At 44.8% G+C, this 13,341-nt stretch overlaps 1 protein-coding gene across 2 annotated transcripts in view; it reads right to left on the bottom strand.

Moving 5' to 3' along the window:
- Nucleotides 1–1,529: 1,529 nt before the first annotated feature.
- LOC129817278 (leucine-rich repeat and fibronectin type-III domain-containing protein 2-like) overlaps nt 1,530–13,341 on the bottom strand; it is a 259,863-nt gene continuing 248,051 nt past the window's right edge. For both annotated transcript variants that reach the window (XM_055872373.1, XM_055872372.1), the window contains one exon: nt 1,530–4,544. In XM_055872373.1, coding sequence (XP_055728348.1) covers nt 3,509–4,544 — 1,036 coding nt within the window. In that variant the 3' untranslated portion in view covers nt 1,530–3,508. The remainder of the gene's footprint in view (nt 4,545–13,341) is intronic.

A 13,341-nucleotide genomic window follows, 5' to 3' on the forward strand; every position in this document is an offset into this window, starting at 1 on the left:
GTTGACTGTTGTACAACTGGGTAAGACGTATGATACTATACGTCCTATAATTCATATGCTATTGTACGACCGCTATTCCATTCATAATATAACTTAACATAGCGTAATATATCATACCTATGGCATGTCACAGATCTACTTACAGAATGATACAAATTGCACTGAGACCACATTATAGCGAGAAGGGTACAATTGAGGGCATTCCTACATGTGGGCATTCTTGCATTTTATTGCTACATTTTTAAACTAGGACTCCTAATCACAGGTGTGAGGCGGGGATACTCCAGTACAGTAAGTGGCGGTAATGCACCATAACGTTGGGTGCCAACTGCCAATAAACCCCACAGAACAAGAACGGGGTGACAACACCAGTAGCTAGCTAGGACAACAATAAACAGTGTCGTTCACCCCCGCCTGTGGAGCACAGTTTTCCCGCAGTTCTGTTAACGACGGCGAGAGCAGGTCTTCAGGAGGCGTTAGCGAAGGACACTGGGTGCTAGCTAGCTAGTTTGCTAGTTAGGACTCTGGTACATAGCAGGCGGGATAGGTTGCTAGGTAGCCGACGATAGACAGTGTCCTTCACCCCCGGTGTACAGGAGGCGGGGTTGACACCGGTAGCTAGCTAGGACACCGGTACAGTGTCCTTCGTCACCCCAAAAACTCTGATAATACTTTTATTTCCATTTTGACCCACATTTTAGGGGAAATGTAGAATATCAAAAGTGTCACACAAGCATGAAGATGGCGTGCTCAAGGGGGGCCTTCATGCACGGACTAATGGGATGCTCGAGGGGGAGGATAACCCACATGCAGGAACGACCCGAATTGAGGCCCGCAATCACACACTATTGTGCATAGCAGGTGCTTTGACAGTGTCGGAGGTGGAGCTACGTTAGAGCTGTCAAATCCACAAGAGGATCCTGGCATTAGACCTATTATGGACATTACCATTGGCTGCATGGAGTCGCGTTAGTATCAATCACATGCAGCTGTGTTTACACATTCAAACACTGGAATGTGTGATCTACACCTTCATAGAAATCCTCATTATTTGGTTTAATAATTTGAGTTTAATTTTTATTTCTATATTGCCTACAGTTTCATGTTCATTCATCTAAAACTTTCACTTCATCTAAAATAGACAGTGCATTTCACATTGGATAGCTACACATTCTTCAAAGATCAAGATTCCAAATAAAGTTTTGTTAATTAAAAATAAAATTCATACAGCATAGTATTGCCACTGTACCTCCTGGTTAATTTTGGTGCCTAATGAATATGACCCAGTGTGCCTGTGTTTAGAAGAAAGGGCTTCATACACCTCACTCCACCTTTAACACTTTAAGCCCATACCTGCCTCCAACTCTCTGCCTACACACCCCAAGTGTGTTTTAACATTATAACATGCATTTCATGGCTACAGATATGAGTGCTACGAGGCTATAGTCATTTAGACAGGTTACCTCATACGGATCAGATTACGGTGCACCCCAGAACTACCAGAGGCTGACAAAATAATTGCAATGCTGAACAATTCAATACATTTATATGACAAATGTTGCACATTAGCATGTCTTATAATAAGGGTCTGACACAACATGAATGTTTCAGAATATCTTTTTTTTGTTTTTTCATTTTGTAGCAAAAAACAATAGGTTTGACCACCGAAACATTGTCTACAATTCCAGGTGAGAAATGTACATGGTTACGCTGTAATGATACAGTGAAGCACCTCTGTATTTCTTTATGCTTACAAAGACACTGGGATACATTATTGTTTTTGCCATTGAACATTCTCACTCAATTATTGTACAAAAAAGCCAGTATACAGAGTCAATGTACAGAAGCAGTGGAAGTCATTCAGACAACACAATGTGAGAAAGGACAGATAGAGAAAGAGAGATAGTGTATAAGGTCCTTCATGGTCTTATGAGTTAGTCCTCGATAAACATGCAAGTTGTACACGTTACAGAAAAGCCAACAACTTCACCATTGTTGAGAGCATAACCATTGTGCACTGTACGTTTATGGTTCCTTACAATGGATTTTTTTGTAAACTCAAGTTAAATCAGTTGTAGTTCATGTTCATGAAGGGCTGTCTTGACACGATCACAAAGCGATGGAGGGTTTTGTAACACTGAGTTTATGCTACCAAACCAAAAATCCGGTTTGACAATTCCTAGACATAGATAGTTCAGTACGAATTCCCTGTACATTTCTCATGCCAATGACTGGTAAGGGTGGCAAGCTGTATGCTTACTCTGAAATGTCGATCATTTAAGGTGATGAGTTCCAGATAGAGAATAAAGGTCAGTGCATCAAAGTTCATAAACATGAACAAATGTTCCTTGGAATTGGAGAAGAATGCTTGTCTCTCAACAATTGTGCATGTTGAGCTGCAGTTTTTCTGGGGGCTTAATCTTTCTTGCTGGAGAGTGTTAACTTGTGTTGGTTGTGAGCTCTATATTGGGTTAATTCACGATAACGGTTCAATTTTCACGTAAGACCTTACCATTTTCACATTGTTAACTTTAAGAAAGAGAAATTGTTTGCTTGCTATATACATGAATCCTTCTTGATAGGGTACCAGATATGGAATTATTTAATGAACCCTCAAATATATACTCTGTATATAAAGTTAATATATTCACAGACATTGTTTTCATGAAATATTTTTTATATATTTTTGTAAGGATTAATTACATCACCGATATATAAATACCATTCAGTTCGAATGGATTAAGAAACAAAATGGTTCTGTGGATATAAAAAATGTGGCTGGATATACTTGTATATTGTGGTTTTTCATAATGCAAATATTGAGGTCGGAGCCCCATCTTGTACAGAGGCGAAGAACAGTACTGGACAATGTGTATTTGATCGGCAAAATTAAATATATAAAAATTCATGACATATTTCAGATGAACTTGCAGCAGTAGTATAGTCCAGAGGCATGGCCCAACATCTCAGCAACAGTAACAAGAGTGGCTTTTATGGTATGCCATTTTACAAGTCAACAAATACAGTGATTTGTTTTACGTTCCTTGTATCTGAGAAACTAAGGCCCTCGTTATGAACAACAGGCCTGCTTCCAATTTCTGAGTTTCCATGTGACTCCATACTGCACACAGATTGCACAATCCACTAGGTTTCATTACATGACTTACTTGTAGTTTGTGGTTGACCATTACTGTGCGTGCCCCCTCCCCATGTATAGAACACACACATACAAACACAAAACAACCTCACTCCACCAATCAGCTCTGTCCACCGAGCGTCTTTACCCTATTTACCCATTTGGGGTTCAAGAGGCGTGGTTTGAGCTTTACTCATCTGTCACAACAATGGTGGATCCACAATAGATTAACATGAATGAATTTCATGCAAACACGGAAGGAGGGAGGAAGCAGGAACTTCTCCACTCACCGGTGGGTCTATCAGAACTGAGGCGTATTGCCACCTTCCTGGGGCAGTGTTTTAAAAGATGCAAAGTGTGTCACCATCTCTCCTAGACAGTACTCTCCATGACCCACTCTTGGCTCTCGAAGGTCCCCTTGCTCCCTCCCATATCCCCCTCCTCGTCACACTGCAGCAACATGCCGTTCACAGACAAGCTCCTCTTAGTCCAGATGCTGCTGATGCGCCGGGGGTAGCTGCACACCGGCGTTGTGGCCGTGGAGGCGCTGGAGGCCATCACTTTCTCTGTTTGCCGGTTTGTATCCATACAGTCCCCCATGTCAAACGACTGGCTTCTTTTTGGCTTGGAGTCCAGAGGCAGCATGAGCACCCGGCTGAGCCGTGAGTCCATTGTGTGGCCCAGCAGGGGCTCCCTGTCTGTGGGGGGCCTATCGCCGCCCGCCACTAGAGTGCTACTGCTGGAGGATGGCTCCCCCAGGTCTCCCCTACCCCTGGCCTGGCCCGCCCGGAGCTCTAGGGAGTTGAAGGCCCCCAGCAGGTGGTCCAGGTTGGCCCGGGGCTTGGAGGGGGCCGCCTGCCTCCACATGTTGGCCAGGGTGCTGTTGGGGCTGTGAGAGCCACCCCCGGCCATCGAGCCACCCGACGAGGAAGAGGAGGAGGTGAGGCTGCTCTGGAGGGATCCGCATTTAAACTCCACCACCTCGTCTTGGATGGTCACTTTGGCCTTGGGTTTGGGCAAGGGCAGGGGCATGCCATTCTGTCCCAGCCGGCCCCCATTGGTCTGTGAGTGGGTGGCACTAACGCTGGTCAGCTTGCCGATCCCCCCCGTGCCACCACCCTCATTGTCGGTGGCCTTGTAGCGCAGCATCAGGATAATGATGAAGACGAGTAGCGTCGCCACGATGATGCCACCCACCACCAGGATCATGGTGCCCCCTAGGAACTGGCTGTGGATAGACTGGCACTGGGTGTAGTCATCGCGGGTGAAGAACTGGGCACAGCCCACCACGTTGGTGGCAGTCAGGGTGGTGGCGGTGTCGTCCCAGGCGGCCAAGACACACAGGTCGTACTTTGTCCCCGACACCAGGTTGGTCACCAGGAAGGCATTGCTGGAGGCCGGGATCATCCTATAGAAACACAGAGCAAGTGTTAAACACGCATGGTGAAAACCTAGTAGATTTGGTACAATTGAATTGATCAACACCATACTTGTAATATCAATGCAACGAAATTAAAACAGTGTTTGATTGTTCTTTATGATGTAATTTCCACTAAAAGAAAAAGAGGGCTTCCGTGTTCCTATGTTCATTCCCGGGGAGATGTCAAGTGTTGTCTATTTGTGGTTGCTGTTCTAGTCTAACAGACAGCCAGCTGTAATTGGCTTTATCTCTTTAAGCAGTCTGTCCCGCTGCAGCAAACAGACGCTCCATCCCATATCTGAGCCACGGAGATGAGAGAGAAATAAATAAGCAGAACACAGAGGAAGAGTGAAAGATAGTGAAAGAGAGAAGATTGAAAGCCTTGTGTAACAGCGAGAGCCTCAGATACCTATGTCGCTCAGGCAGCTGCAAGCGCTTTCTTACATCAGAAGATAGAGTCTTTGAGGCGAGAGACAGGTAGCCTTATAAAACAGTAATGGATGAGACCATCTCACCTGTCCAGAGGAGGGTCTTATACAGAACAGTCCCTTCAGGATTTAGATACATTTTTTTTGCAAATCAACAATTCCCCTCATATTTGAGGACTTGCAAATTTGACCAATCACCTCACTATTACCGCATAAAACATCAAAATCATCACAATATTCCTTCATATAACTGTCCGATCACCACACTACAAAAAGAGGTCTCCCCCACTCATTTTGAGACAAATTTGACAAAACCATAGCAAAATGTCAGAATTTTGGCAGACAACTATCAAAAAAAAAGAAAGGAATCCTGGAGGAGCTGGCTGAAGTAACATGCCTGAGAACATGGTGAGTAATGTCCAGGGAACTGGCTCAGAGCTCGACAACGTCAGTCATTCAGTCAAGGTATCTGGCCACGCACACCTGTGTTATTTGCTGGTCATGCACACCTGTGTTATATGCTGGCCATGCACACCTGTGTTATATGCTGGCCATGCACACCTGTGTTATATGCTGGCCATGCCCACCTGTGTTATATGCTGGCCATGCACACCTGTGTTATATGCTGGTCGTGCACACCTGTGTTATATGCTGGCCATGCACACCTGTGTTATATGCTGGCCATGCACACTTGTGTTATATGCTGGCCATGCACACCTGTGTTATATGCTGGCCATGCACACCTGTGTTATATGCTGGCCATGCACACCTGTGTTATATGCTGGTCGTGCACACCTGTGTTATATGCTGGCCATGCACACCTGTGTTATATGCTGGCCATGCACACCTGTGTTATTTGCTGGTCATGCACACCTGTGTTATTTGCTGGTCATGCACACCTGTGTTATATGCTGGCCATGCACACCTGTGTTATATGCTGGCCATGCACACCTGTGTTATATGCTGGTCGTGCACACCTGTGTTATATGCTGGCCATGCACACCTGTGTTATATGCTGGCCATGCACACCTGTGTTATATGCTGGCCATGCACACCTGTGTTATTTGCTGGTCATGCACACCTGTGTTATTTGCTGGTCATGCAGACCCATGTAAAATGCTGACCATGCACACCCATGCTGGAGTAACCCTTTATTTTAACGGTCTGTAATAAATTATTTATAACAAAGCATTCACTAACAGTTTGCTCGCCATTTCTTAATCATTACTCCCACAATTGTAAATGTCAGTAAGCTACATTTTTACACATTTATTTAAAATGTTCAGTATGTTTCCTAAAAATCCTTAAACGTCCTGTGTTATGTTCTTATTCTTTTACAGATGATATGTTTGTTCAAGGTCATTTTCAGCGTCAGGTACTGCTGGAATGTCTACCACTGGTCACTCAAAACATTTATAGTATTTATATTAAGTATTTATAGAGTATTTATAAAGTTTAAAAAGTGAGAATGGTTTATTAATGTGGGAGTAATGATTAATAACGGTGAACACATAATTTATAAAGGCATTATTATGGACCATTTAAATAAAGCGTTACCAGCGGGCCATGAACACCTATGTAATATGCTGGCCATGCAGGTTCATGTAATATGCTGGCCATGCAAGTCCATGTAATATGCTGGCCATGCAGGTTCATGTAATATGCTGGCCATGCAGGTCCATGTAATATGCTGGCCATGAACACCCATGTAATATGCTGGCCATGCAGGTACATGTAATATGCTGGCCATGCAGGTCCATCTAATATGCTGGCCATGCAGGTCCATGTAATATGCTGGCCATGAACACCCATGTAATATGCTGGCCATGCAGGTACATGTAATATGCTGGCCATGTAGGTTCATGTAATATGCTGGCCATGCAGGTTCATGTAATATGCTGGCCATGCAAGTCCATGTAATATGCTGGCCATGAAGGGCTATGTGATATGTTAGCCATGCAGGTCTATGTAATATGCTGGCCATGCAGGTCCATGTAATATGCTGGCCATGAAGGGCTATGTGATATGTTGGCCATGCAGGTCTATGTAATATGCTGGCCATGAAGGGCTATGTGATATGCTGGCCATGAAGGGCTATGTGATATGTTGGCCATGCAGGTCTATGTAATATGCTGGCCATGCAGGTACATGTAATATGCTGGCCATGCAGGTACATGTAATATGCTGGCCATGTAGGTTCATGTAATATGCTGGCCATTCAGGTACATGTAATATGCTGGCCATGCAAGTCCATGTAATATGCTGGCCATGCAGGTCTATGTAATATGCTGGTCATGCAGGTACATGTAATATGCTGGCCATGCAAGTCCATGTAATATGCTGGCCATGCAGGTCCATGTAATATGCTGGCCATGCAGGTCCATGTAATATGCTGGTCATGCAGGTCCATGTAATATGCTGGCCATGCAAGTCCATGTAATATGCTGGCCATGCAGGTTCATGTAATATGCTGGCCATGAACACCCATGTAATATGCTGGCCATGCAGGTCCATGTAATATGCTGGCCATGCAGGTCTATGTAATATGCTGGCCATGAAGGGCTATGTGATATGTTGGCCATGCAGGTCTATGTAATATGCTGGCCATGAAGGGCTATGTGATATGCTGGCCATGAAGGGCTATGTGATATGTTGGCCATGCAGGTCTATGTAATATGCTGGCCATGCAGGTACATGTAATATGCAGGCCATGCAGGTCCATGTAATATGCTGGCCATGCAGGTCCATGTAATATGCTGGCCATGCAGGTCCATGTAATATGCTGGCCATGCAGGTCCATGTAATATGCTGGCCATGCAGGTCCATGTAATATGCAGGTCCATGTAATATGCTGGCCATGAACACCCATGTAATATGCTGGCCATGGAGGTCCATGTAATATGCTGGCCATACAGGTCCATGTAATATGCTGGCCATGCAAGTCCATGTAATATGCTGGCCATGCAGGTCTATGTAATATGCTGGCCATGCAAGTCCATGTAATATGCTGGCCATGAAGGGCTATGTGATATGTTAGCCATGCAGGTCTATGTAATAAGCTGGCCATGCAGGTCCATGTAATATGCTGGCCATGAAGGGCTATGTGATATGTTGGCCATGCAGGTCTATGTAATATGCTGGCCATGAAGGGCTATGTGATATGCTGGCCATGAAGGGCTATGTGATATGTTAGCCATGCAGGTCTATGTAATATGCTGGCCATGAAGGGCTATGTGATATGTTGGCCATGCAGGTCTATGTAATATGCTGGCCATGCAGGTCCATGTAATATGCAGGCCATGCAGGTCCATGTAATATGCTGGCCATGCAGGTCCATGTAATATGCTGGCCATGCAGGTCCATGTAATATGCTGGCCATGCAGGTCCATGTAATATGCTGGCCATGCAGGTCCATGTAATATGCTGGCCATGCAGGTCCATGTAATATGCAGGCCATGCAGGTCCATGTAATATGCAGGCCATGCAGGTCCATGTAATATGCTGGCCATGCAGGTCCATGTAATATGCAGGTCAATGTAATATGCTGGCCATGAAGGGCTATGTGATATGTTGGCCATGCAGGTCCATGCAATATGCTGGCCATGAAGGGCTATGCAACATGCTGGCCATGCAGGTCCATGTAATATGCATGTCCATGTAATAAGCTGGCCATGCAGGTCAATGTAATATGCAGGTCCATGTAATAAGCTGGCCATGCAGGGCTATGTAATATGCTAGCCATGCAGGGCTATGTGATATGCTAGCCATGCAGGGCTATGTGATATGCTAGCCATGCAGGGCTTTTTGATACGTTGGCCATGCAGGTCCATTTGCAGAAAATAATCCCATTCCTACTGTAACATATGGTGGTGGATCATTGATGTTATGGGGCTGTTTTACTTCCACTGGTTCTAGGGCCCTTGTTAAGGTCAAAGGCATCATGAACTCTACCATGTAGCAGGACATTTTAGCACAAAACTTGGTTGCTTCTGCCAGGAGGCTAAAACTTGGCTGTAAGTGGATCTTCCAGCAAGACAATGACCCCAAGCATACATCAAGATCCACAAAGAAACGGTTAATTGAACATTTTGCGATGGCCATCTCAGTCTCCGGACTTGGACCCCATTGAAAACCTGTGGCTTGAATTAAAGAGGGCATAAGCACAGACCGAAAGACATCAAGGATCTGGATATATTCTAATATGGAGGGCTAGTCTTTCCCTCCCAATGTGTTCTTGAAATCTCATAAAACATTATAGAGAAAGCCTAAGTGCTGTTATACTTGGGTGCACAAAGGGGGTGCACAAAGGGGGTGCACAAAGGGGGTGCACAAAGTATTGAAAACAGGGGTGCCAATAATTCTGGCACATCTTTTTTAGATTTTTTAAATGACAAATAAAAAATTTAAAATTATCTCTGAGAAATTGTATTAGTATAAAAGAATTGCATTTTTAAAATATTTTGGAGCAAACAATATAGCTCAGTATTTGTAATAATAATTTTATACAGTCTTTTTTGCAAATCTTTATCGAGGTTGGCAATGATTTTAAATGTGCCCATATAATCATCAACAGGGATCATCAACATTTCTCTGGAGAAATTGGCTGAAATTGGCAAACCACATGGACACTGTAGTGAAGAAGGCACAACAGCGACTCTAACCCTTTCCTGCAGTCAAATGAACAATATTTATCAACAGGGTCGCCGTTGAGAAATTGGCAGACAGTGTGGTGAAGAAGGAGCAACGGTGCCTCTTCAACATCAGGAGGCTGAAGAAATTTGACTTGGCCCCTAAGACCCTCACAAACTTTTACAGATGCACCATTGAGAGCATCCCGTCGGGCTGTATCACCACCTGGTATGGTAACTGCACCACCCGCAACCACAGAACTCTCCAGAGGGGGCACATTGCCTCCACTCTAGGACACATACAGCACCCGATGTCACAGGAAGGCCAAAAAGATCATCAAGAACATCAACCACCCGAGCCACAGCCTGTTTACCCCACTATCATCCAGAAGGCGAGGTCAGTACAGGTGCATCAAAGCTGGCACCGAGAGACTGAAAAACAGATTATATCTCAAGCCATCAGACTGTTAAATAGCCGGCCCCCACCCAGTACCCTGCCTTGAACTTAGTCACTGTCACTAGCTAGCTACCAACAGGTTACTCAACCCTGCACCTTAGATGCTGCTGTCCAATGTAAATAGACATGGAATCACTGGTCACTTTAATAATGGAACACTGGCCACATTAATAATGTTTACATACTATTTTACTCATTTCATATGGAAAAAGAAACGTCCCCTTTTCAGGACCCTGTCTTTCATAGATAATTCTTAAAAATCCCAATAAATTCACAGATCTTCATTGTAAAGTTTTTAAACACTATTTCCATGCTTGTTCAATGAACAAAAAACAATTAATCAACATGCACCTGTGGAACGGTTGTTAAGACACTAACAGCTTACAGACGGTAGGCAATTAAGGTCACAGTTATGAAAACGTAGGACACTAAAGAGGCCTTTCTCCTGACTCTGAAAAACACCTAGGATCCCTGCTCATCTGCGTGAACGTGCCTTAGGCATGCTTCAAGGAGGCATGAGGTCTGCAGATGTGGCCAGGGCAATAAATTGCAATGTCCGTACTGAGACGCCTAAGACAGCACTACAGGGAGACAGGACGGACAGCTGATCGTCCTCGCAGTGGCAGACCATGTGTAACAACACCTGCACAGGATCAGTATATCCGAACATCACACCTGCGGGACAGGTACAGGATGGCAACAACAACTGCCCGAGTTACACCAGGAACGCACAATCCCTCCATCGGTGCTCAGACTGTCCGCAATAGACTGAGACAGGCTGGACTGAGGGCTTGTAGGCCTGTTGTACGACAGGTCCTCACCAGACATCACCAGCAACAACGTAGCCTATGGGCACAAACCCACCATCGCTGGACCAGACAGGACTGGCAAAAAGTGCTCTTCACTGACGAGTCACGGTTTTGTCTCTCCAGGGATGATGCTCTGATTCGCGTTTATCGTCGAAGGAATGAGCGTTACACCGAGGCCTGTACTCTGGAGCGGGATCAATTTGGAGGTGGAGGGCCCGTCATGGTCTGGGGCGGTGTGTCACAGCATCATTGGACTGAGCTTGTTGTCATTTCAGGCAATCTCAACGCTGTGCGTTACAGGGAAGACATCCTCCTCCCTCATGTGGTACCCTTCCTGCAGGCTCATCCTGACATGACCCTCCAGCATGACAATGCCACCAGCCATACTGCTCGTTCTGTGTGTGATTTCCTGGGTGAGGGCTAGGGCCATTTCCCCCAGAAATGTCCGGGAACTTGCAGGTGCCTTGGTGGAAGAGTGGGGTAACATCTCACACCAAGAACTGGCAAATCTGGTGCAGTCCATGAGGAGGAGATGCACTGCACTACTTAATGCAGCTGGTGGCCACACCAGATACTGATCGTTACTTTTGATTTGGATCCCCCTTTGTTCAGGGACACATTATTCCATTTCTGTTAGTCACATGTCTGTGGAACTCGTTCAGTTTATGTCTCAGTTGTTGAATCTTATGTTTCTACAAATATTTACACATGTTAAGTTTGCTGAAAATGAACGCAGTTGACAGTGAGAGGCAATTTCTTTTTTTGCTGAGTTTATATACAGTATTATACTGTATTCTAGTCAATGCCACTCGACATTGCTCATCCTAATATTTACATATTTCTTAATTCTGTTATTTTACCTTAAGATTTGTGTGTATTTTTGTGAAATGTTAGATACTACAGCACTGTTGGAGCTAGGAAGAGAAGCATTTTGCTACACCCCCTTTAACATTTGCTCAATATGTGTATGTGACCAATACAATATATTTGATTTGTTTCACAGTAGGTTTGTTTAAGACTACCAAGAAACACTCTGCGTGACCCTGATTTATCCCACTGCAGTAAAAGGTAAACCTCAGGAGGCTGAAGAAATTAATTCTGTCCCCAGGGGCCCTCACAGTATTCTACAGGAGCACCATCAACACATACTGTCGGGCTATATCACAGCCTGGTACGGCAACTCCACCGTCGCTGACTGCAAGGCACTACAGAGGGAGGTACGCTCAGCCGAACACACCATTGGGTGCACACTGACTGCTCTCCAGGACACCTACAACACCAGGTGTCGCAGGAAGGCCAAGAAGATCATCAGGGACCTCAGCCCCCAGAGCCACGGCATGTTCTCCCCACTTCCATCACTTGGACGCGGGCAGTACAGGCAGGAGCATCATGGCAAAAACTAAGACTGGCCAATAGCTTCTACCCCCCCACTCAACAGACATCTACCCTGCCCCCACCCAAATAGACAATTATCATGATGAATAGCCCTGTTTTGCTGTGCGCTGCTCTCTCCTCTGTCCGTGACTGATTGAGTTTAAACATATTTGTTGACTGGTTCATTCAGATGAATTGAAATACAGAACAAAGTGGAACTCAAGGAAAACATCTGTTGGTGCTTATCATGGGGAGATAAACAACAAATGCGGGCTGCAAAGGCAATTTGGACAGAGCATGAGGCCATAACATTAATCACAGAAAGAGAGGGAGAGGGATAGTCCTTAAACATTGCTTCTGGGAAGGAAAAGGAGAGGGGAGCCACAGTATTGTCAGTTACAGTTTCAACACACTTCCTCATTGGCAAGAAATAGACCCAGCAAAAAACAAACAAACAAATCATTATTTCAGGCTAAAGCATTTATTTTTTGTCCATCTAATCTCATTCGTAGAAACACATAAATGGGCTCTAACGGTCATCTCACGCTGAACTGGGCATGTGCAGGCCATCAAATCAAAGGCACTCCTTCGATATAAAGTTGTTTTTGATGAAAATGTAAACGTGTCAGTTTGTCACTTTCACGAGGTTGGAGTAATCACAAGTTCAACTACTTACCACCATGGCTCGAATCTAGTTTGTGCCTTTAGTTTTTTATAAAATGAACAACTAAAGAATCATTTTTCACTTCTCTCATTGACTTCCCAAACCCCGGCCGGGTCTGTTTGGTCGGTTTCGCAAGCATTCACGGAAGCCTTGCGATGTTGCACCTCTGGGTTTAGAAACTCTGTGACTCATGTTTGCAAAGCATAGCTCAATCTTCTCATTGATTTCTTAAGGCGGCCTCTCTCTGGACAAATACAGACAAGGTCATGCCAAATGGGTCTCTTGCTCCATTGATTTAGCCTAAACATCAGGGTGCTGGGAAATTTGATTATGCATTTCTAAGCAGAAATCCCTAATGGACTCTGCAGTCCCTGTTAGGGCATTTCTTGGGAGATACTGCTGTACTGTATTGTACTGTAGCGGTA

The sequence above is a fragment of the Salvelinus fontinalis genome, chromosome 20, assembly GCF_029448725.1.
Source record: "Salvelinus fontinalis isolate EN_2023a chromosome 20, ASM2944872v1, whole genome shotgun sequence".
NCBI classification, from domain to species: Eukaryota; Metazoa; Chordata; class Actinopteri; order Salmoniformes; family Salmonidae; genus Salvelinus; species Salvelinus fontinalis.